The sequence below is a fragment of the Podarcis bocagei genome (assembly GCF_964188305.1).
Source record: "Podarcis bocagei genome assembly, chromosome: 7".
In the NCBI taxonomy this organism is placed as follows: Eukaryota; Metazoa; Chordata; class Lepidosauria; order Squamata; family Lacertidae; genus Podarcis; species Podarcis bocagei.
Window position 1 is genome coordinate 9,409,829 of NC_138132.1, and position 25,705 is coordinate 9,435,533.

General features: G+C 46.0%; 1 protein-coding gene and 1 long non-coding RNA gene across 2 annotated transcripts in view; one reads left to right on the forward strand and one right to left on the reverse strand.

Moving 5' to 3' along the window:
- The window catches only part of LOC308590683, a 122,079-nt gene extending 114,729 nt beyond the window's left edge, over positions 1-7,350 (reverse strand). The window contains exon 1 of the long non-coding RNA XR_014009872.1: positions 7,165-7,350. This is a non-coding gene — a long non-coding RNA (uncharacterized lncRNA). The remainder of the gene's footprint in view (positions 1-7,164) is intronic.
- On the forward strand, positions 653-25,393 carry PRSS16 (serine protease 16). Its single transcript, XM_081200439.1, has 12 exons — positions 653-840; positions 8,266-8,456; positions 10,228-10,327; positions 13,652-13,781; positions 14,080-14,203; positions 15,535-15,612; positions 16,903-16,950; positions 17,942-18,214; positions 20,861-21,002; positions 22,262-22,441; positions 23,634-23,779; positions 25,123-25,393. Exons 1-12 carry the CDS (start codon positions 765-767, stop codon positions 25,183-25,185), a joined length of 1,551 nt encoding a protein of 516 aa, XP_081056565.1. The 5' UTR covers positions 653-764; the 3' UTR covers positions 25,186-25,393.
- The last annotated feature ends 312 nt before the right edge of the window (positions 25,394-25,705 follow it).

The following is a 25,705-nucleotide window of genomic DNA, read 5'->3' on the forward strand; positions in this document are numbered from 1 at the left end:
ATGCTGGCAGCTGAACATAAGAGGGGAATGAACGCGAACAAATGCAGTTTTAGGATGAAGGTCAGCGCTCGGAGGCGCAAGATTTGGGCGCGTCTGTGGTGCCACCTAGGGGCGAGAGATCTGGGTTGACGAACCATACTCCTTTTTTTACGCTTCGTTTTTTGCACTCCCGGCTCCAAGAAGATCCCTGTGATCTGTCGTGATTTGTTTGCCCCCCCCCCCCTTTTCTCTTGGTCTTTTGCTTTCCCCCCGGCAGCGCTGCACGGCAGCTCACAAAGCATTAAGGATCGCCTTGCTCGCTGGATCCAGATCTCTCTCTCCAATCCCCAAGTCCACACCCTTCTCCTTTGATCCCGGGGCGTATGAAGCTGCTGTCCGCCACGTGGAAACTGAGCACTGGGGCCCAGAAAAGAAAAAGAAAAAAGTGATGGGGAGAAACGTCCCCAGAGCGGATTCTATTTAAAAAATAAAAGCTCGCAGTCTTCCAGTACGAGGATGGGAGGCAGGAAAAGGAGCAGGAGGCGGGGGCGCAAAGGGGACTTAAAAAACAACAACACACCATTGCGAAGCTCCTCCTTGGACGACCTTGATGAACTTTGCGAAGGAAGGAAATCACGGGGTGGGAGGGCAGCTGGTCATGTGAGGCGAGTCCAATAAAGGGGAATTTTGCTTTGCTTTTTCTTTCAATTTGACTGCGAGACACTTCCCACAGCCGGCAGCTTGCTAGACCCGGGTTAAGTGAATCAGGAGAAGCTGGGGGAGAAATGGCCTCACCCTCCTCTCCTTCCAGGGTCCTTTGGGGGGTCTTGCTCCTTGCACTGCTCTCTCTGGCTCAGGCAGGTGAGTGACCGTCCTTCCATCTTATTGTAACTTGCTCTACGCGGGGCTGCCCTTGAAGCTGACCCAGAAAGTCCAGCGGGTGCATAATGCTGCAGCGAGGCTCCTCTCGGGGTCCCTGCCATGGGAGCATATTCACCCAGTGCTTTTCCAGCTGCATTGGCTCCCTGTGGAGTACAGGGTCAGGTTTAAGGTGCTGGTTTTGACCTTTAAAGCCCTATGTGGCCTAGGACCCTCGTACCTATGGGACCGCCTTTCCTGGTATGCCCCGCGGAGGACCTTAAGGTCCATAAATAGCAACACTCTAGACTTCCCGGGTGGGACGCGGGTGGCATTGTGGGTTAAACCACAGAGCCTAGGGCTTGCCGATCAGAAGGTCGGCAGTTCGAATCCCCGCGAGGGGGTGATCTCCCGTTGCTCGGTCCCTGCTCCTGCCAACCTAGCAGTTCAAAAGCACGTCAGAGTGCAAGTAGATAAATAGGTACCACTCCGGCGGGAAGGTAAATGGTGTTTCCGTGCGCTGCTCTGGTTTGCCAGAAGCATCTTAGTCATGCTGGCCACATGACCCGGAAGCTGTACGCCCGCTCCCTCGGCCAATAAAGTGAGATGAGCACCGCAACCCCAGAGTCAGCCACAACTGGACCTAATGGTCAGGGGTCCCTTTACCTTTTAGACTTCCCGGGCCCTAAGGAAGTCAGATTAGCCTCAACCAGGGCCAGGGCCTTTTCAACACTGGCTCCAGCCTGGTGGAACGCTCTGTCTCATGAGATTCTTTCCGCAGGGCCTGCAAGACAGAGCTGTTCTTTTTGCCCAAAGCTTTGGCATAGTATATTGTATTTTAAAATGGGGTTTCAGAGTTTTTAGGGGTTTTTGAATGTTCTATGTAGATTTTCAGTTTCATTGTTCTGTATGGGACAATGACAATAAAGATATCGTATATCATCAGTCTGGAGGGGGTCCTAAATTTTGGGATGACACCACCCTGGATCCTAGTCAGGGGGCATGTTCTTATCTTCACCCCCTCCCCAGATCAAATCGCCTTCAAGGAGGCTATTTTGATTGCGAAAGACAGCCTGAGGAGGACAGGTCTTGTGACAGTTGATTCTATCAGTTAATTATTCACCATGTAAAGAAACCCTCCCTTTTCCTCTCTCCTAAATCCACCCCCCAATCCATTTCACTGAGTTACCTGGACAAGAAGCTTGGGAGAGAGTGGCGTGGAAGCAGTCAGCTGCAGGGCACCTGATTTTGCATAAAGAAGATCTCAGGTTTAATCCCAGAAGGTCAACAATGTCTAGGCAACACGATGGCCATGTACATACACAATAGACAATCTTTATAGAATTCCTTCAAACCATAACAGGTCCAAAATGAAATCTTTCATCTCAAAGTCTATGAAAATCTTTAAATGAAGCGAGGTACCAGACTTTGTACGATGAAAGACAAGCTGTGAAGCTTTGTGTGTTCAGCAAATATGATGTCCAACACTGAACAATGATTCCGGATATTGACTACTGTTTCGTAGAATTCTTCGTCAGCGTGGTGGGAGGATATAGAATTGCTTCATAAACCCATCTTATTTCGAATGAATGTATGTAAATGAAAATATCCAATGCTGTGGAACAGTGCTCATGTAATAATGTAGTCACTGCTCTGTTGTGTATGTACACGGTCATCGTGTTGCCTAGACATTGCTGACGTTCTCTTTGCAACATGGGGGTTTGTTTGGTTACTTAATGCCAGAAGGGCCTGAAACTCTGGCGAGATGCTGCCAGTCAGTGTAGGAGACAGTACTGACCTAGATAGACCAGTGGTCTGATTTAGTACAAGGCAGCTTCCTCTAGTCCTATGCGTTGCCCTCCCTCTCCATGCCACATATAATTTCCCAAACTTTTGTCATACCCCTCCTTTGTTATCATTTTCCCTTTGCACTAACTAACCCCAGATACTTTTGCCTTTCCTTGCACGCCCCAGGATTTTGATCATATGGAAGTTTATTAATAATAATAATAATAATAATAATAATACCCCACCCATCTGGCTGGGTTCCCCCAGCCACTCTGGGCAGCTTCCAACACACATAAAAACATAAGAAAACATTCTTATTGTTGTCATTGCTACATTTGTTAGTTGCTTATATATATTGTGGACGTGGGTGGCACTGTGGTCTAAACCACTGAGCCTCTTGGGCTTGCCGATCAGAAGGTCAGCGGTTCGAATCCCCATGACGGGGTGAGCTCCCGTTGCTCTGCCCTAGCTCTTCCCAACCTAGCAGTTTGAAAGCGCACCAGTGCAAGTAGATAAATAGGTACCGCTCCGGCGGGAAGGCAAACGGCGTTTCCGTGCGCTGCTCTGGTTCACCAGAAGTGGCTTAGTCATGCTGGCCACATGACCCAGAAGATGTCTGCGGACAAACGCCAGCTCCCTCGGCCTGTAGAGCAAGATGAGTGCCGCAACCCCAGAGTCGTCCACGACTGGACCTAACGGTCAGGGGTACCTTTACCTTTACCTCTCTCTATATATATACTCTCAAAGCAACTTTGAGGTTGATTTCTAGGTCCCTGTTGCTTATTCAACACCAAACAGAAAGAGCTGTATTTGTTCCTGCACTTTGAAATAAAGACCGGGAGAGTGTCCCCTTCAAAATGCACAACAATTATCCCTCATCAAAAGCTCTTTTTTTTGCACAATGTGCTGTAACTCATAAAAACTCCAGACTACACTTCTCAATAAGGCGCTTTGGATTTTTCACCCTATAATAAGTTTTGAGTCACCCTCAAGGAAGCATCCACATTGCCTGCACACTTGAGCTTTCAAAAAACACCATGGCATCACATCCGACCCTACTGGGGCCAGTGTGGTGTAGAGCCAGTGTGGTGTAGTGGTTAAGAGCGGTAGTCTCGTAATCTGGGGAACTGGGTTCGCGTCTCTGCTCCTCCACATGCAGCTGCTGGGTGACCTTGGGCCAGTCACACTTCTCTCAAGTCTCTCAGCCCCACTCACCTCACAGGGTGTTTGTTGTGGGGGAGGAAGGGAAAGGAGAATGTGAGCCGCTTTGAGACTCCTTCGGGTAGTGATAAAGTGGGATATCAAATCCAAACTCTTTCTTTCTTTTCTTTTACTTGGGGGGTTAATTTTGGCATGAGCCACGGTCAGATATGCTCCCCTGGCCAGTAATTGCCAATATACACAGCCGTGAATGAGAAAATGGGGTGTGTGCAGCCATTATCTCAAAGGGAATGGTCTCTTGGCCATTGATGCAGAAGATGGGGGGTGTTCAAAAGCAGGGCTTTCCCCCCCAGCTGGAACTTGGCAAAACTGGGTTCTGGCACCTCTCAGGTGGGCGATTGCCATTACAGTGGTACCTCAGAAGTCGAACGGAATCTGTTCCAGAAGTCCGTTCGACTTCCAAAACTTTTGGAAACCGAGGCGCGGCTTCCGATTGGCTACAGGAGGCTCCTGCAATCAATCGGAAGCTGCAGAAGTTATGTCAGATGTTTGGGTTCCAAAGAATGTTCGCAAACCGGAACACTCGCTTCTGGGTTGTGGCTTTCAGGAGCCAAAATGGACAAGTACCAAGGATCCAAGGTACAACTGTACGTTTCTGAGCACAATTGAAAGTGTTGGTGCTTACCTTTAAAGCCTTAAACGGCCTCGGCCCAGTATACCTGAAGGAGCATCTCCACCCCCATCGTTCAGCCTGGACACTGAGGTCCAGCTCCGAGGGCCTTCTGGCGGTTCCCTCGCTGCGAGAAGCAAAGTTACAGGGAACCAGGCAGAGGGCCTTCTCGGTAGTGGCACCCACCCTGTGGAACGCCCTCCCACCAGATGTCAAAGAGAAAAATAACTACCAAACTTTTTGAAGACATTTAAAGGCAGCCTAATGTTTAATAGGTTATTGTATTTTACTGTTTTGTTGGAAGCCGCCCAGAGTGGCTGGGGGGACCCAGCTAGATGGGTGGGGTATAAACAATAAATTATTATTATATTATTAATATTATTATTATTAGAAAACGAGGCATTCATGGTGAGTTCCGGCAGCTCTTTTTCTAGAGAAATAGTACTGCTCAACAACATATTTTTGGATGCAGGGGCATATAAATTTCAGTTCCTCATTGAGGCCGAATGTGCAGATCTGTCTGTACAATCTTCCATCTCTATGATTCTGGGAACTACTAGTGAGCTGCTTTTAGTTGTCATATTCTATCAGCCTTCTTCAACCTGTTGCCCTTTGGGAAGGGCCACAGCTCAGCAGCAGAACATCATGCAGAAGGTTCTCAGTTTGGTAGCTGGTAGGATTGGGAGCGAAGAGACTCCTGTCTAAAATCCAGTCAGTGTAAACAATACCAAGCGATGATCTGATCTGGTTTAAGGAAGCTTTCCTATCTTCCTAGATGTTTCAGGATTGAGTGAATTCTCCACTCAGCTCACCAGGTGACCTTGGGCCATGAAGATCACCAGGTGACCTTGGGCCAGCCAGCCAGCTTAGCCTACCTCACAGGGTTGTACTGAAGGTGGAAGAGAACCACGCAGAGCATCTTGAGATCTTTGGAAGACAAAGGTTGTCTATAAATGTAAGAAATAAATACAGTGGTACCTCGGGTTAAGTACTTAATTCGTTCCAGAGGTCCGTTCTTAACCTGAAGCACCACTTTAGCTAATGGGGCCTCCTGCTGCCGCCATGCCGCTGGAGCACAATTTCTGTTCTCATCCTGAAGCAAAGTTCTTAACCTGAGGTAATATTTCTGGGTTAGCAGAGTCTGTAACCTGAAGCGTATGTAACCTGAGGTACCACTGTAACCAGAACTCAAAAAAAGAGAGTTTTTCTTCTATTGACCATTTGGGCAAAAGGGACCCACAATCTTTTGAAGTGTAGGAATTTTCAAGGCTCAGGGGTCAGTCTTGATGGGATACTTTTCACCTTGGGACGCTTCGGATGGACTCCAGAAGGAGCAGCCTCTTGGCTTTCCAGAGACCTTGAGACTCTGCATTTCTGCTTGCGAGGCAAATGTGGTCCTGCGTGTGCGTTTTGCAAACAGGAAACTGACGCTGTGCACTCAGCAGCTTTTGTGTCTTCTGTTTCACAGAAGCAAGACGCCGGAACGTTTGCTAGCGTGCTGCTTGATAGAAAAGCAGTGAAGCACAATCCCCCTTTTGGATGTTCATCAGCCGCTTTCGTTTCCCCAAATGTGGTTTGACCGAGTGTTTGCTTCTTGTCAAGTTCCCCCCCCAAAAAAAAAATTGTTGCAGGGGAGGTCAGAGAGGTTTGGGTAGAATACAAGAACAAAAAAACCAAACGCCACACGCCGGCAAACATTTTTAACTACCGCAGGAGTAAAACAAGCACATGCATCACAAACAACAATTCCTCCTTCAAGCCATCTCCAACTAAGGCTGTGGAAACGCTATGCATATAAAGTACATGGCTCCCCCCAAAGAATCCTAGGAACTGTAGTTTGTGAAGAGTGCTGGGAATCATAGATTGGTGAGATCTGGGAAATGCCCATTTCCCAGAATTCTTTGGGAGAAGATTCAAAGACAATCCATGAAACTTTTAAACATTTCCGTGTAGTATAGCATAGTATCAAAGTAATTTTATTTTTAGAATATGGATAGATATCTTTTCAAAACGAGAGCAAGAGCATGCCTTCTTTGTGCCTAGTTTGTCTCAAACGTGACCTAATATAAATGAGATTACCCAGTGAAAACAAGCTCACACCTTTGGTTAAGTTTGCATACATACTTAAGGTACATATATAAGGGCTTGTTTATATTTTGGGAATGGTTTATAGAATCAGAGAATCGTAGAGTTGGAAGGGACCCTGAGTTTTTCCTGATGTTTAGTTGGATTCATCTTCTTAAGTCACTGCATTGTTTTATACTTTTGGGGTGCCCCATGATCATATTATTAAAAAGTAGGGCTCTGTGCTATGAATCAAGCACTGCTGGGAGTCATTTCCTTTTGTTTCCCAGTGTATTCCTTTAAATTAAAAGAATATGGTGTGGCACAAGCAAATTTTTGTTCTAAAAGTGTGGCCCAGAGAAAAAAAAGTTTGAGAACCACTGCTCTGGCAGGACAGCTGCATTGGTCTGTTGTCCGAAAACAAGCAAAGAGTCTGGAGCATCTTTTGTTATGGTGTCCTCCTGAAGGAGCATCTCCTCCCCCATCATTCTGCCCGGACACTGAGGTCCAGCTTCAATGGCCTTCTGGCGGTTCCCTCATTGCGAGAAGTGAGGTTACAGGGAACCAGGCAGAGGTCCTTATTGGTAGTGGCACCCACCCTGTGGAATGCCCTCCCATCAGATGTCAAAGAGAAAAATAACTACAGTGGTACCTTGGGTTACATATGCTTCAGGTTACATATGCTTCAGGTTACAGACTCCGCTAACCCAGAAATAATACCTTGGGTTAAGAACTTTGCTTCACGATGAGAACAGAAATTGTGCTCCGGCGGTGCGGCAGCAGCAGGAGGCCCTAAAGTGGTGCTTCAGGTTAAGAACAGTTTCAGGTTAAGAACGGACCTCCAGAACAAATTAAGTTCTTAACCTGAGGTACAACAACAACAACAACAACAACAACAACAACAATAATAATAATAATAATTTATTTATACCCCACCCATCTGGCTGGGTTTCCCCAGCCACTCTGGGCGGCTTCCAACAAAATATTAAAATACAATAGTCTATTAAACATTAAAAGCTTCCCTAAACAGGGCTGCCTTCAGATGTCTTCTAAAAGTCTGGTACAGTGGTACCTCTGTTCTCATCCTGAAGCAAAGTTCTTAACCCAAGGTACTATTTCTGGGTTAGCGGAGCCTGTAACCTGAAGCGTCTGTAACCCGAGGTACAGTGGTGCCCCGCAAGACGAATGCCTCGCAAGACGGAAAACCCGCTAGACGAAAGGGTTTTCCATTTTTGAGCTGCTTCGCAAGACGATTTTCCCTATGCGCTTGCTTTGCAAGACGAAAACGTCTTGCGAGTGTTCCGATTTTTTTTTTGCTCCCCCCTTTTTCTAAGCCGCTAAGCCGCTAATAGCCTTTTAGCCGCTAATCCGCTAAGCCTTTAATAGCCGCTAAGCCTTTAATAGCCGCTAAACCGCTAATAGCCGCTAAGCCGCTAATAGGGTTGCTTCGCAAGACGAAAAAACCGCTAGACGAAGAGACTCGCGGAACGGATTAATTTCGTCTTGTGAGGCACCACTGTACCACTGTATTTCAACTATGGCTCCCATCAGCTGGCTGGTCCACAAATGCTTGTGCCGTAATAATAACCCTGTGTGCTGCCGGACTCCTGAGCATTCATTGAATAGCCACAATTGGGCTGTCTAAATTGGGCTGTCTAAATGCCAAGATGCATGTGATCGGAGACAGCCTGGCATTATGCAGAAGTGCACAACTTCACGCGTCTTTTCGGTGTCTTCCCCTCCAGGCAGAAATTTCTGGCTGTTCCGCCAGCAGGTCCTGAAGCAGCGAGAGCAGCGCGCGATGCAGGAGGCGTATCTTCGCCTGAGACAGCTGCCTCGGTTCCTGGTCCCAGGGATGTGGGACGCTCCCCTTGAGAGCTTCATCCGCCAGCCCCTGGACCACTTCAACCGGAGGGAACAGCGCACCTACAACCAGGTACGAGATGCACTATGAGCTGGCAACAACGATGGCGCTTACTTGGGTTTATTATTTCAACTCATGCGCAACCACTCGTTCTACGTGCCTGTTTTATAGTTTTGCTTTTCATCTTTTAGTTTTCTTTAAAAAATAATAATTTGATTTTCCAGATTAAAATTTTACATTCACATAACAACATAAAATATAAAAACGAGATTCAAGAGAATCTCCTGGATTTCCCTTTCCCCCTTTGTGGGTCTTATTATTCGTCCTTTCCTTCTGCATCTTTTATAAGAATCCAAATTTTTGTATCTCCGTTATATCCAAAGTTATATCATTACACTACAAGTGTTGTTCCAATCCCACTAACGATTTTAACTGTTTACAACGGTCCTTAAGATAAATTATAAATTTCCCCCATTTCTTAGAGCCAGTGTGGTGTAGTGGTTAAGAGCGGTGGACTCGTAATCTGGTGAACCGGGTTCGCATCTCTGCTCCTCCACATGCAGCTGCTGGGTGACCTTGGCCCAGTCACACTTCTCTGAACAAACAAAGAGTGTTTGTTGTGGGGGAGGAAGGGAAAGGAGAATGTTAGCCGCTTTGAGACTCCTTAAAGGGAGTGAAAGGCGGGATATCAAATCCAAACTCTTCTTCTTATTAAAAAAAAAAAAAATCCTTCCTGTAGCACCTTAAAGACCAACTAAGTTAGTTCTTGGTATAAGCTTTCGTGTGCATGCACACTTCTTCAGATATCTGTGTATCTGAAGAAGTGTGCATGCACACGAAAGCTTATACCAAGAACTAACTTAGTTGGTCTTTAAGGTGCTACAGGAAGGATTTTTTTTATTTTGACTATGGCAGACCAACACGGCTACCTATCTGTAACTGGAACTTCTTATTAAAGTTTTGGTCCTCCGTCCTCCTGATTTCTGATTCTTCTGGTCATTTTTGCCATTTTGGTATAGTCCATCAACTTGATCTGCCATTCTTCTCTGGTAGGGACTTTATCTTCTTTCCATCTCTCGGCTAATAGCATCCGCACATATACATAAATAGTCTTTTCTGCTCCCTTGGAATTTCGGCACCTAGAATTCCTAAAAGAAGAGCTTCAGGGTTTTTTTTAAAAAAAGAAGTTATTTTAGACATTTTTTCCAATTCATTATATATCATTTCCCAGAATGCTTTTACTACCTTACACATCCACCACATCATTTAATTTTCACCTGCTGTGATGATTGTTCCCTCTGTTTTATATACAGTGGTACCTCGGGTTACATACGCTTCAGGTTACATACGCTTCAGGTTACACACTCCACTAACCCAGAAATAGTGCTTCAGGTTAAGAACTTTGCTTCACGATAAGAACAGAAATCGGGCTCCGGTGGCGCGGCAGCAGCAGGAGGCCCCATTAGCTAAAGTGGTGCTTCAGGTTAAGAACAGTTTCAGGTTAAGAACGGACCTTCAGAACGAATTAAGTACTTAACCTGAGGTACCACTGTTCATTATAAAATTATCATCATCATTATTATTATGCTTTACATGTGCTGTCTGAATGTTGCCTTAAGGTTACCAGATGTCCCCGTTTCCCGGGGACAGTCCCCAGATTTACAAATCAGTCCCCATACGAAATCCATCGAAGTTGAAAAGTGTCCCTGGATTCATTGAAAAAAATCTGGTAACCTTACCTTAGGGAAGCCCACCCCCTCTGTAGAGTCATGCTTTGGGGAGGGGGAGTCCCTTTCACTCGTAGTGATATTCCTTCTCTTCTTTACCTCCCTAAAACTCACAGCGATTCTGGATTAACCAGGACTTCTGGCGACGCCCCGACGGACCGGTCTTCCTCTTCATCGGGGGCGAGTCTGCCTTGTCGGTGTTTGATGTGCTGGCAGGTGGGTGTCAGGCAACACCTCAGTTGCGGAGATTGGGGAACGAGGTCTCTTACATAGTCATTCATTCATGGCATTTCAACCCCGCGTTTTTCTCCCAAGGTGGCATCTGTGGTTGTTATGTACTGAAGTTCTCACCCTGGGCCAGCAGGGGGATACTGTAGATAGTTCAGGTCCACATATGCAAATAAGGGATCGAAAGTGACGTTCAGTGATTGGATAGTTACAGAAAGTTGTTACAGTTGCGTTGTAGTGGAGCTCTATATAAGCAGGCTGGCTGAACCCTTCAGTTCAGTTCTGTTCTGGCCTGTGAATAAACAAGAGCTGTTTGAAGAATCGCTGTGTCTTCTGATATGTTCACCCACAACTTAACACTGGCGACGAGGATGGGATCAATGGACATCAGAGCGGCCACTCTCTGAGCTGAGCTGAGCTGAACACTGAGCTGAAACACTGAGCGAAATCACGGAGCAGGGTGAGAACTTCAGTACATAACAGTGGTTCTCTTCCTCCTCATTTAATCCCCTCTACAACCCTGAGAGGTAGACTGAGAGGCAGTGACTGGCCCAAGTGAGCTTCTTAGCTGAGCAGGGATTTGAACCCTGCACTCCCAGGTCCAGCCTGACACTCTAACCACTATGCCACACTGTTTTTTTGAGATGGGACTTGCTAGAGCTTTGCCTTCAATCGCATTTGCAGGGCCCAAGGCTCTGCCCTGGATTGACTGAAGGCGTACGGAGCAACCCTGAGGACGTAACAAAGTTCCTGCACCAGTGCTAGGATGGTTTTGTCGTCACAAATTCCTGTGAATTGTGTCTGTTAAATTGTGGGTAGACATAGCAGACGACAGCGATTTCTCCAAAGCAGCTCTTTATTTGTAAGCTGGAACAGAACTGAACAGCAAACAGCTCAGCCGGCCTGCTTTTATAGGCAGCCGGCTGTCAACATTGTAGCAACAACAACCCAGGGTTTCCCGCCTAAAGTAACTGACACGGACCTGAGTGAAAACTACTTACACAATACTCCTGGTGGCCAGGGTGAGAACTTCAATACATAACACCCCTCCCCACCGAAATAAGGTGTTAGTTACAACAACAACAACAACAACAACAACAACAACAACAACAACAACAACAATTTATTATTTATACCCCGCCCATCTGGCTGGGCTTCCCCAGCCACTCTGGGCGGCTTCCAAAAGAATATTAAAATACTATAATACATCAAACATTAAAAGCTTCCCGAAACAGGGCTGCCTTCAGATGTCTTCTAAAAGCCTGGTAGTTGTTGTTCTCTTTGACATCTGGTGGGAGGGTGTTCCTTATATACAGCAGTACACGTAATGGTTCAGTTAGGTACAAAGCATATCGGTTACATTTCACATACTTCCATTGGACCAACAGTGTTACATGTCCAACAACATAGTCCTTTAAATATGGTCTACTGGCCTTGTGGATTTCCTGGGCGGAGAGTTCAACAGCTTCTGAGGCCACGGCCTCCTCAGTGGCTTTCTGCAGCGTGAGGTCTGGCTTGGCGAGGAGATGCCGTTGCAGACGGATGTCCCGGACCCCGCAGACGATTTGATCCATCAGGGCATCGTCTAAGTCTCGGAACTCGCGGTGCATTGCAGCCTGTCGGAGGGCGGTGGTGTAGTTGTTGATTGACTCCCCCTCTGCCTGCTTCCGGTGGTAGAATGCATGGCGGGCAGCAATCTTGGACGGCTTTGGGGCGTAGTGGTTGCGGAGCTTCTCTTGAATCGTGTCCCAAGGTGCTGCCTGGACTGCTAGAGGCGCAATTGATGCTCGGGCCGTCGCAAACACTTTGGGGCCACAAAAATGCTGAGGAAGAGGCCCTGCTTCTGCTCTACAGACCCTCTTGTCAGCTATTTGCTTGGAGGTAGCAGTCAAACTGAGCGAAGTAGGAGTCCCATGATTCAGAGGCTGGGGCAAACGGCGGTAGAGGCACAAGTGAAGCCATGATTCCGATGCTGACGTGGAGGCGATGGATGGCACACAGTGCTCTAGCCAGAACAGTCAGCTCTGTATTGGTTCTGCTCCATGATTTCGCTCAGTGTTTCAGCTCCGTGATTCAGCTCATCTCAGAGGGTGGCCGCATCTGGCTGTGCTCTGTTGTCCATCGATCCCACCTTCGCCGCCAGTGTTAAGTTGTGGGCGAACATATCAGACGACACAGCGATTTCTCCAAAGCAGCTCTTTATTTGTAAGCTGGAACAGAACTGAACAGCAAACAGCTCAGCCGGCCTGCTTTTATAGGCAGCCGGCTGTCAACATTGTAGCAACAACAACCCAGGGTTTCCCGCCTAAAGTAACTGACACGGACCTGAGTGAAAACTACTTACACAATACTCCTGGTGGCCTGGGTGAGAACTTCAATACATAACAGTGTCTATGCGTCTTTTGTCAACGTTTAAGCTTTAATTCCCAGTTGCTGGCAATTGCTGGTATGCAAAGCGCTGCTGTTCTCCTATCCAGCTTGCAGGCTGCATCCACAACATAATAATAATAAATAATAATTTTACTATTTGTGCTCCGCTCATTTGACTGGGTTTTCCCAGCCACTCTGGGCGACCATATATTTAAAACACTATGAAACCACTTTTAACAATTATGGTTCCCCCCCCCAAAAAAAAACCTCTGGGGGCTGTCGTCTGTTAAAGGTGCCGAGAGTTGCCAGGAGAACTACAATTCCCAGCTCTTCCCTATGAAGAAAGTTGAAATGTTAAACCACTCTGAGAATTGTAGCTCCGGGAAGGGAATAGGGGTCTCCTATCCTCTGTAGTCTTCGAACCTGAAGGTCCCCATCTACACAATACATTTAAAGCAGTATCATATCACTTTAAACCAGAGTTTCCCAAACTCGGGTCTCCAGCTGTTTCTGGACTACAACTCCCATCATCCCATAGTCAGCAGCACCAACGGTCAGGGATGATGGGAATTGTAGTCCATAAACGGCTGGAAACCAAAGTTTGGGGAAACCCTGCTTTAAACATTCAGGCCTTCTCCCAGAGAATCCTGGGAACTGTAGTTTGTTAAGGGTGCTTAGAGTTCTTAGGAGGCCTGCTATTCCCCTTCCACGGTTACAATTCCCAGAGTGGTTTCCCAGTCAGTCCCTCTTCCTAGGGAACTCTGTGAATTATAGCTCTGTGAGGGCAGCAGGCAGGATCTCCTAGTCCTCTTAACGAACTACAGCTCCCAGAATTCTTTGCAGGAAGCCATAACTGCTTAAAGTGGTATCGCCGCGCTTTAAACGTATGGTGTGAAGGTGGCCAGAGTGAGACCTATCCCCTGTTTCTCTTTCCGGTTTTAGGACACCATGTAGAGCTGGCCCAGAAGTACGGAGCTCTGGTGGTGGCCCTCGAACACCGTTTCTATGGGGCCAGCATCAATCCTGATGGGCTGCAGGATCACAACCTTCAGTTCTTGTCCAGCCAGCAAGCGTGAGTTGGCACCTGTGACTCGTATTGCAAACCCTGCATGCGTTTCCGTAATACCGTAACATTTTCTTCAAATATTTTACAAAACGCTTCCATTCCTCCAAAAACGTTTCCTTCATTTTTAATCTCTAATTTTGGCTTGCTCTGTCATTTTTATAAGCCTTTGGCATCTTTTCGTTGGGATCTCGCCTCCTTCCCATTTTTGAGCGTATATCGTTCTTGCCGCTGTCGTGGCATTCATAAATAAATTGTCTTAAGTCGATCGCATCTGGTTGCAAAGTTCTGCCGTCTCCTTTTGCAGCTTGTCTGACCTGGCCTCCTTCCACCACTTCGTCACCCAGAAATTCAACCTGACGTCCAACAACACCTGGATTTGCTTCGGAGGCTCCTATCCTGGCTCGCTGTCTGCCTGGTTCAGACTCAAGGTGGGACCACAAGATCTCCAGTAGGGGCCAATAGGAACAGGGCAGTGCCAGAATTACTTATAAGCTAAACAAGCTATAGCTTAGGGCTCCATTCTCTTGGGGCCCCCCAAAAATTAAAGGGAAAAAAACACCTGGATGTACATTTCCAGAATAGAAGATAAAAAACAAATAAAATAAAACCTACATACAGCAACAGTGTTTTGTGTTGTGTAGGCTCCTATGATGTAAGTCATGGGCCCCGCCTGCTAGCCTGCTCCCTAAAATATCACTGGTTTGCTCATTTCTATATATAGGGTGCCTACATTCTGTATGGGCTGGTTGCATGAGTAAACAAACAGACCCCTGGGTTGCAAAATATGAGTCAGCAATATTAAAAGCAACACGATGGCCAGAAACAATAACAATGTGAAAAACTTTATGGAATAATTCAGAACATCAAAACTAACAAACGGAAGTCTCTGAAAGTCCTTAAATGAATTACGGTGCCAGACTTTACCCAACGGAGAGGAAGCTGTGAATTTTGTTGTTGTTGTTTAGTCGTTTAGTCATGTCTGACTCTTCGTGACCCCATGGACCAGAGCACGCCAGGCACTCCTGTCTTCGACTGCCTCCCGCAGTTTGGTCAAACTCATGCTGGTAGCTTCGAGAACACTGTCCAACCATCTCGTCCTCTGTCGTCCCCTTCTCCTTGTGCCCTCCATCTTTCCCAACATCAGGGTCTTTTCCAGAGAGTCTTCTCTTCTCATGCGGTGGCCAAAGTCTTGGAGCCTCAGCTTCAGGATCTGTCCTTCCAGTGAGCACTCAGGGCTGATTTCCTTCAGAATGGAGAGGTTTGATCTTCTTGCAGTCCATGGGACTCTCAAGAGTCTCCTCCAGCACCAGAATTCAAAAGCATCCATTCTTTGGCGATCAGCCTTCTTTATGGTCAAGCTCTCACTTGTATGGACATCACTACTGGGAAAACCATAGCTTTAACTATACAGACCTTATAAGGACCTTATAAGCTGTGAATTAAATACTCTGGAACAGTGCTCATGTGATCTATTCAACAAAAGATTGGTTAATGAAGAAATTACATATCTTTCTACTTACGAGTGTTGAACTAATTGGCTGATGAAGAATTCAGCAAAACAGTAGTTGTTATCTGGAAACACTGTTCAGCAGAGTTCAGAGTTGGACATCAGAATTGGACATTTGCTGATTATACAAAGCTTCACAGCTTGCTCTTCATCTTCCGTGAACACAGTCTCAAAAGTGAGTCCGTAAGTGACTGCGGAGGCCAATTCTGGATCCACATGTCCATTCTCACTCTCTCTCTCTCTCTGTTCCAGTTTCCCCACCTGGTCTTTGCTGCTGTTGCTTCTTCTGCCCCCGTCAGAGCCCAGCTGGATTTCACAGGCTACCTTATGGTGAGTTCTTGGCAAAGAAACCAGGTGGTCTTTTTGAGTTTGGGGGTGGCCCTCAGAGCTCCTTGAAGCCCTCTCAAATGATGACCACACTGGTACCGAATACCAAGAAAACTAGTGTTAATACGCCTAGGAACCTCACCAAAATGCTGGAGAGGGTGCACCTCCACAGGCACATACCTCCACATGTGGTGGGAGTGCCCCAAAATCCAACTATTCTGGACAACAACCATATGAGAAATATGTAAAATAACCAAGCAAGTATTAGAAATCACCCCAGAATTGGCCTTACTAAACATCTTCCAAGATAATAATGCCCACTTACACCACAAAGAACTCATAACCCACCTACTTTCAGCAGCCAGATACATAACCGACACTGGAGAGACCTGTCAGGAGTAAGCATGGACCAATGGTACCAAATAGTATGGGAAACAGCCCTACTAGAAAAATTAACCAATAAACTGAAACTGACACGGGGACAAATAGAAGAAGACGCCTTCACCCCAGTATGGCTCCCATTTATCACACACACAGCCCAACAAGACAATGACAAAAATCGCCAACAGCATACAAATCACTAGGGCTAACCTGACCCAAAACACACACACACCCCACTCACACATGAAAACAAAGACCGCCGCCACCAACCACAAATGAACAACCACACCCTAGGCCAACCCCAGCCTCTCTCACCAGCAAAGGAACACAAGTGAAGAGCAGAGAACCTGCACAAGCAACGCTGACACCAAACCACCACATTTATTAAATAAAATAGAAACATCGCCACCTGACCCCACCCCCACTCATCTCCCCCCCCACCTCTTTCCCCCTATTCTTCCTACTGTGTCAACAAATGAAACTGATTTGTTAAAATGTTACATGGGGAAAAAATATGAGAGAAAGTCATTGCACACAGTTTTGTAAATTAAGAAAATCTTTAATACAAATACATTTAAAAAATAATACTGATGACCACACGATGGCCAAAAGTTTGCCCGTGGTTGAACTCAGCCTCGGTCAACCGGAAAGGCCTCCAATATTTGGACTACAACTCCCATCAGTGCTGGCGGGGGCTGATGGGAGTTGTAGTCCAAATATCGCCAGTTTGACTCGAAAGGAAATTATTCCTCCTCCCCCAAATAGTGAAGAAGAAAAAGCTGGAATTAATACCACAGTGTGAATCATCACATTCGAACGTAATGTTCCCATCATGCCTGAAACCCCATGTGACTTAACAACTTTGTCCTTATCCCCCCCTCACCTATCTCTCTTTGACTTCTTCCTCTCCAGGTTGTTGCCGCAAGTCTGTCCAATCCAGTGGTCGGTGGTTCCAAAGAGGTGGGGTTTTTAATATTTTCCCAAATGACTCGTTTTTTGGCCGTGTGGCAAAGTGCAACCGTTAAAAGTGGTTCTGTAACGCTTTAAATGCATAGTGCGGACGCCTCCCTGCTTTTTGCCGCCTGTCATGTGCTCCCCCTGTGTTTCCTTTTTTAAAAAAGAAATATTTATTTGATTTCAGAAAAAATATACTAATAATAATAATATTATTAATAATAAAAGTTTATTTGTATCCCGCCCTCCCTGGCAGAGACTGGGCTCAGGGCAGCTAACATCAGATATATAACATTGGTATAAAATCAAACAATAATTAAATTACCTCCTAAAAACAAGTCAGGATCAAACAATAACAAAGTTGATTAAAAATCCATATAATGAGATTACTCTGAATCTTAAGGCTTTCCCCCATCCCCTCCAGTTGTCAATATTTACAACTGCATATCAGTCCATTATCCACATTTTTTATCCATCTAAATTGTCCATAGTTTTTGTTACTTTACAAGTGCGATTAAAATCGTGCCAGTGTTTTCATCTATAATAATAATAATAATAATTTATTATTTATACCCCGCCCATCTGGCTGGGCCTCCCCAGCCACTCTGGGCGGCTTCCATAAAAACCAAAAATACAATAAAATATCACACGTTAAAAACTTCCCTGAACAGGGCTGCCTTAAGATGTCTCCTGAATGTCAGGTAGTTGTTTATCGCTTTGACATCTGCTGGAAGGGCGTTCCACAGGGTGGGCGCCACTACCGAGAAGGCCCTCTGCCTGGTTCCCTGTAGCTTTGCTTCTCGCAATGAGGGAACCGCCAGAAGGCCCTCGGCGCTGGACCTCAGCGTCCGGGCAGAATGATGGGGGTGGAGACGCTCCTTCAGGTATACTGGACCGAGGCCGTTTGCTTACAATGGTCTCCTAAATAAATTACAAAATTTCCCCATTCTTTTTTTCAAAGTTCCTGTCCTCACCTTCCTTTTTGCTTGCCTCGCAGTGCATGGAGGCCGTGGCTGAAGGCTTCTCTGCTGTGGACGCCCTGGTGCAAGATGGAGCCTGGGCCAAGCTGGCAAAGGACTTCCGCTCCTGCCAGGAGTTGGAGGGCTCTGGCGACTGCGTGGAGCTGGTGTCCAACTTGGCTGACATCTTCATGCTGGCTGTGCAGTACAACAATGAATACATGGAGTGGAGCACCATCGCCAACTTTTGTCGTGTCATGACCAACAACAAGACCGGCTCTGCCTACCAGAGACTTATGGCTGCCAACAACGTAAGCCTGCGTCTCGGTGGGCAGGAGACCTTTCTAGGGCCCGGACTGAGGAGCTGTGTCAATCCTTTTCCTTTGTTTAGGACAAGAGTGTGACTGGGCTGCAACTCCAGTGTGGTGTAGTGGTTAAGAGCGGTAGTCTCGTAATCTGGTGAACCGGGTTCGCATCTCCGCTCCTCCACATGCAGCTGCTGGGTGACCTTGGGCCAGTCACACTTCTCTGAAGTCTCTCAGCCCCACTCACCTCACAGAGTGTTTGCTGTGGGGGAGGAAGGGAAAGGAGAATGTGAGCCGCTTTGAGACTCCTTCAGGGAGTGATAAAGCGGGATATCAAATCCAAACTCTTCTTCTCTCACTATTATTTATTATTAGTATTACTATCTGGACTTGCACCTCGGCAGCTGTTTTGTGCAGGCACCCACGGCATGTTTATCGCGATATGAGCACCGCCACTTCGTTTTTTTCAACAACAACAACAAAAGGACTTTATTTTATTTCATAAAGTTTATATACACTTGATTATAGTGGGGGGAAATCTAAAAGCGGTTTACAAAAAAGAATAGAATACAGCCATACCTCAGGTTACAGCCACTTCAGGTTGCGTTTTTTCAGGTTGTGGACCGCTGAAACCTGGAAGTACCGGAATGGGTTACTTCTGGGTTTTGGCAGTCACGCATGCGCAGAAGTGTCGAATCGCAACCCGTGCAGACACGGGTTGCGAACGCTGTAGGTTGCGAACGTGCATCCCGCATGGATCACGTTCGCAACCCGAGCACCAACTGTAATAGAAATGTCTCCCCAAAACGTGCCAGAAAGTACCGTATTTTTTGCTCTATAAGACTCACTTTTTCCCTCCTAAAAAGTAAGGGGGAATGTGTGTGCGTCTTATGGAGTGAGTGCAGGCTGCGCAGCTATCCCAGAAGCCAGAACAGCAAGAGGGATTGCTGCTTTCACTGCGCAGCGATCCCTCTTGCTGTTCTGGCTTCTGAGATTCAGAATATTTTTTTTCTTGTTTTCCTCCTCCAAAAACTAGGTGCGTCTTGTGGTCTGGTGCGTCTTATAGAGCGAAAAATACAGTAAATGATAGGCTCAGAGTAAAACACATGTGTCTGGATAGGCTTGCCTAAACAAACCAACAAAATGTTTTTAGTAGGCGCCAAAAAGAGTACAATGAAAGGTACCTGACTGATTTCACGATGCAGGGAGTTCCAAAGTGTGTAAAAGTTGCTGGGAGTTGCCAGGAGACCCCCTATTCCCCTCACAGAGCTACAATTCCCTAGCTCTTTCCTGTGAAGAGAAATTGACCGTGAAACCGCTCTGGAATTAATAATAATGATGATGATAATAATAATAGCTGAATCGCTATATCACAAGGTACCGTGCAAAAATATTATAAAAAACATTAAACAATTTAAAAAGGAATAGATAGATTAAAAATAACCCAGATGGAGACCCCTAGCATAGCTGGAAAAACTTTCCAGGCCAAAAATGTCTTCAGTTGTTTCCTGTTGTGCCATTGCTGACCATTAGCTGAGCTGGGAGTCCTGGACTCGCAGCGGCGTCTGAAAGGCACTTCCTTGGCCACCTCTGGGTCTGTGCAACAGCCGTTCTGGGACTGAATCTCCTCTTATTTTCTTATATATTTATTGTATAGGTGTGGTTCACCTATACATTGGTTCATCACCCAAAGAAGAAATACAAAAACAGCAGTTGCTCCATAGACAGTAAAACCATGATCCAATCCACCCGAATTCCTTATTAAACAGAATAAAATGTAATCCTAAAATAAAATGTGCAGATTTAGATCTCAAGAATTCCCTTTGCAATTGACTGCGAGCCCACCCAGATCTTTCTTCCAAATCTTCCTAGCTGCCACCTTATAAGTCACAGAGTCATCATTCAGCAGCTAGTTCACCCTCTGGTTAGATTTGTTACCTTCGTGAAAAGGGGTTTTGTGAATCGGTTTCTTGGGTCCATATATAGTGGACGTTGTAGCAAGTGATGGCAAACGTTCTGTACATGTGGTTGCCCACGCAGGCAGAGTCTCTCTTCAAAAAGTATTCCATTGTATCGCCCACCCAGGGCCGGATTTAGGTTTGATGAGGCCCTCAGCTACTGAAGGCAGCTGTCCTTTGTCAACAACAAATTGTTGCTGTTTTTTGTGTTGAATATATGCTACAGTGGACGCTCAGGTTGCGAACGTGATCTGTGCGGGACGCACGTTCGCAACCCACGGCGGCGCGTCCGCGCACATGCAGGTTGCAATTTGGTGCTTCTGCGCATGCGCAACCGCCAAAACCCGGAAGTAACCCGTTCTGGTACTTCCGGGTTTGGGCGGGCCTGTAGCCCCAAAAAACACAACCTGAAGCGTCTGTAACCCGAGGTATGACTGTATATGGTAATTTACGGACCTAATAGGTACCTAAAGCCATTTGCACATAACAAATAGGAATCTACACAGCACAAAACACCGTTGCTGTATGTAGGTTTTATTTTATTTGTTTTTTATCTTATATTTTGGAAATGTATATCCATGGCTTTTTTCCTTTAATTTTTTTGGGGGGCCCCAAGAGAGTGGGGCCCTAAGCTATAGCTTGTTTAGCTTATACGTAAATCTGGCATTGTGCCCACCTCTCTTCTTTTCGAAAGGTGTATTTGGACGGCATGAACATGACGTGCACACAGAACAATCACACAGAGGCCCTGAAGGAGCTGCGCAGCACATCCATCTCCACGACAGGCGTGGGCATCAGGCAATGGTACTTCCAGACATGTACAGAGTTCGGATACTGTAAGTGAGAGTTAACATTTTGCCCTCTGCTCTCCGCCACCTCTTCCTCCTCCACATATTATTATTGTTGTTGTTATTATTATTCACCCTAAGGTCCTGGGGTGGATTATTTGTGTTGGTGAGGAGCTGAGAGTTTGTTTGTCTCAAATCAGACCTAATCTAAATGAGATTGCCTGGCAAAAAAGCGAGCTCACGCCTCTCATTGAACTTGCATACATACTTAAGGTACATAGGTAAGAGGCTCGTTTATAATTATATTTTGGGAATCCCTCACGTTCTTCTGCATCTGCTTCGCTTTAGTCTGGCTGCCCCACGATCATATTATAAAGTAGTCGTGCTCTACGTTACAAATCAAGCACGGCTGGGAGCAGTTTCTTTTCGTTTTCCAACGTATTGAGAGAAGATTTGTTGTGGCGCAAGCCAATTGTTAATCTGAAAGTGTGGCCCAGAGGAAGAAGGTTTGAGAACCACTGACTTGGGGGCTGCCCCAGAGAAGGCCCTGTCCTGGACCTCCACCGCTGAGCTTCTGAGTCCAACCAAGTGTGGGATTTCCCATTTGCATTGTTTCCCGTGAACTTATTTTCTATCTATCTATCTATCTATCTATCTATCTATCTATCTATCTATCATCTACCTATCTATCTATTTATAATATACATTTTTATTAATTTTTTTAACATATCAGTTCCAACAGTCATACAACATAACTTCTCATCTTATATAATATTTTGGACCTCCGTCAACTCCTCTGATGATTTTCCATTTTTTATCACTTATTCTGCATTTCTCACTTTCTGTATTACATATAATTATCCTTAACTAATAATTCTCTTCATAGTCTTTCTTGCAATATTTCAAATAATTCACCTTATAAACTTCTTGCAATCCTACTAGCGTAATCATCACAGTTACTTTTCAAATAGTTCATATATTTACTCCAGTCTTCTAAGAATCTCTGATCCCGCCGGTTTTGAATCCTTCCTGTTAATTTATCTAATTCTGCGTAGTCCATCAAATTCATCCTCCATTCTTCTTTCGTCAGTAATTCTTCTTGCTTCCATTTTTGTGCCAATAATATTCTTGCTGCTGTCATTCCGTATGACAACAACTTACAATCCTGTCTGTTAATATCATCTCCTACAATGCCAAGTAAAAATGCTTCTGGTTTCTTAACAAATGTATATTTCAACATCTTTCTTGTTCCCCGTGAACTTAGTGGCCTCAGCCTTACCTTTTGTGCTTTATTTCTCTCACTCTAGACCAAACCTGTGACGATCCTGCCTGCCTTTTCTCCCGCTTCATGAACCTGACAACTCAGCTTGATACCTGCCGAGAGGTCTTCGGCATCCCCTCTCAGGCTGTCCAGGAGGCTGTGTCCTTCACCAATGACTACTATGGGGCCGATCACCCCAAAGCCAGCCGTGTCCTCTTCGTGAATGGTATGGAGGGTGGGGAGATGTGGGGCCTTCCCAGACACCAGTGTGCAGCGTGTAGTTGCGAGAGGGGGAGAGACCCCCAACTTGAAGCCTATGGAGAGCTCCGTTTTGTCAAACCAAATACAGTCATACCTCGGGTTGAAGTTGCTTCAGGTTGTGCGCTTTCGGGTTGCGCTCCGCAGCGACCTGGAAGTAACGGAATCGGTTACTTCCAGGTTTCGCTGCTCGCACATGCGCAGGTGGTCAAAATGACGTCACGCGCATGCGCAGAAGCGGCGAATCATGGCACATGCAGACGCAGGTTGTGTTTGCTTCGGGATGCGAGCGGGGCTCCGGAACGGATCCTGTTCGTATACAGAGGTACCACTGTATTTATGTGGCTGGTTGTGATTGCTTGTTAGCGAGGAGAAAAGCGCTCTACACATGCTCAGAGGCAGATTTCCCCCTTCACTGTGAGGGGTGTGTAGGGTTTCTCACCGTTTGTCTGTGGAACAAATTCTTTAACCAGGCCTTTGGCTGACTGACATCCAATACCTTTTTAAAATGTGTAATGGAAATGGGGGGGGGTATTGGGATGTTTTTGTTTTTATTATGTGTTTTCTATTTTTTTATATTGTGATTTTATTGTTGAAAACAACAACAACAGACTCCCTCAGGAGGTGATGAACTGTTCTTTCTTGGAGGTTTTTAAGCAGAGGTTGGGTGGTCATTTGCCATGCATGATGTTCATATATGATTTATGATCATGTATGTTGAGATTCTTGCATCACAGGAGGTTGGACCCTCTACAATCCTATGGTTCCGTTTCTCCTCCTCCACTTCTGTGAGTTCCATTTTTGCACGGACAGAAGAAGAAATAATAACAACGCAATTCCATTTCAAAATCTAAGCCAAGGGGGTCTGTCATCTGAGGCGGATATACGAATGAACCCATTGGGTTGCACCCAACTAAGTTTTACTCACAGTAGCCCCATTGAAATAAAAGGACCTAATTTAGTCATGTTCATAAATTTCAATAGGTCTACTCTGAGTAGAGCCACAACACATTTTCCAGCGAGCTCATAGGAGCAGCATAGATCCCCCATCCTGGCATCAGAAGTTAGCTTCCGAGATCTGCCTCTCCCATTGGGTCACACTGGCGAATCAGATTACTTTCTCTCCTCCTCGGTGATTGATCACTGCTTTCTCTCCCCAGGTGACATTGATCCTTGGCACGCCCTGAGTGTCCTCAAGAACCAGTCCCGCTCCGAACGGGCCATTTTAATCAACGGCACTTCCCACTGCGCCGACATGAGGACACCCAGCCCCCGGGACCCACTGCCCCTTGTCCATGCCAAAGAGGTGAGAGCGGCCCAGGGATTCTCACTTGAATGTTCTGGGGATAGGGGGTGGCATGGGGGGAAAAAAATAAATTGGAATCCAGAACGTTTTTCAGGAAGTTCCACTTCTGGTCTCAGGCTGGAGGCAATGCAGGGAAGAATTAGAGTGCAGAACCCTTTTAGGAAAGTTCTGTTTCCTCCTATGAAGATATAATAATAATAATAATAATAATAATAATAATAATAATAATAATAATAATAATATATTATTTATACCCAGCCCCTCTGGCTGGGTTTCCCCAGCCACTCTGGGCGGCTTCCAACCAAATATTAAAAACAATACATTGTCAGATGTTAAAAACGTCCCTAAACAGGGCTGCCTTCAGTTGTCTTTTAAAAGAAAATAGTTGTTTATTGCCTTGACATCTGGTGGGAGGGCATTCCACAGGGTGGGCACCACTGCCGAGAAGGCCCTCTGCCTGGTTCCCTGTAACCTCACTTCTCGCAGTGAGGGAAGCACCAGAAGGCTGGACGATGGGGGTGGAGACGCTCCTTCAGCTATACTGAACCGAGGCTGTTTAGGGCTTTAAAGGTCAGCACCAACACTTTGAATTGTGCTCGGAAACGTACTGGGAGCCAATGAAGATCTTTCAAGACCGGTGTTATATGGTCTCGGCAGCCACTCCCAGTCACCAGTCTAGCTGCCACATTCTGGATTAGTTGTAGTTTCTGGGTCACCTTCAAAGGTAGCCCCACATAGAGCGCATTGCAGTAGTCGAAGTGGGAGACAACCAGAGCATGCACCACTCTGGCAAGACAGTCTGCGGTCAGGTAGGGTCTCAGCCTCTGTACCAGATGGAGCTGGCAGACATCGGCCCTGGACACAGATTAGCCTCTTGGTCTATGAACCTTGTAGTGGGGTAGGAGAGTTAACTATAATGCCAATATATTTTACATCAGGCAACCAATGCGCCCCTTAAGTTTCAGATAATACAAGTCTAAAAAGCCCCAGGCACAAATTTTCATGGCCCTCTAGTATCTGTGGTGGCTCATGTACCGGAAACAATATATTTATTGTTAACTCTGGAAATGTATGCTCGATTCTGAGCCTCCTGATTTATATTTTGCTCCTGGTGTATATTTTGCTCCCCACAAATGTCTGCTTGTTAGGGTCTTGTTTTAAATGTTTTTGTTTTTAATTAATGTGCAAAGTACCTTGAGATGGTGGTTAAAAGGTGGTTAATAAATCAATGACAGTAATAAAAATGAAAACAATTGTCCCTGAATTAGGAGCACAGCCTATAAATCAGGATTCTAGTTAGGCGCCTGGCCAACCTTGGCTTTATTTTCTCTCCCTCCCCACAGCAAATCTCCTTGCAGGTTGATGAGTGGCTGAAGTTAGCGAGAAAGATAAATCAAGGCAGCTGAGGGGCCAGATGAGAAGATGCTTCGCCAGCCCAAACCGCCTACGCCTCTCCTTGCAGAAAGACTGCTTGCTCCTGCCTTGCCTTACGAGACTCACAAAACATCTTTGCATCACCTGGGAAATAACTATGCGGCACAAATGACTGTCGTTTTTGTTTTGTTTTTTAAAAAAAGCTTCAATTTCCAAATACAGATTTATTTATTTTTAATACCCTTGATTCTTCACTGTTGTTGATATGACGACGATGATCTGTCGATGGAGCTGGATTTTGTAGCGGGTGGAAGATGGAGTGTCAATAAGGATGCCAATATATTTTTTCTTTTACTGGTTTTTGCTCCTTTGCTGTCTGGCTTGTGGGATGGCGACGCTTTTCCCATCGCTGTATCTCCGTGGAAAGAGAAAAATGTCTGCTTCGTTTCTGTGCAGCAGACTGTGGGTTAAAGGCTGTTTGTCCCAGGGACATGGGAGAAAGTTTGCGACGAAAGGTAGAAAACCGGGAGCTGTAAAACCCTCCCTGGAGGT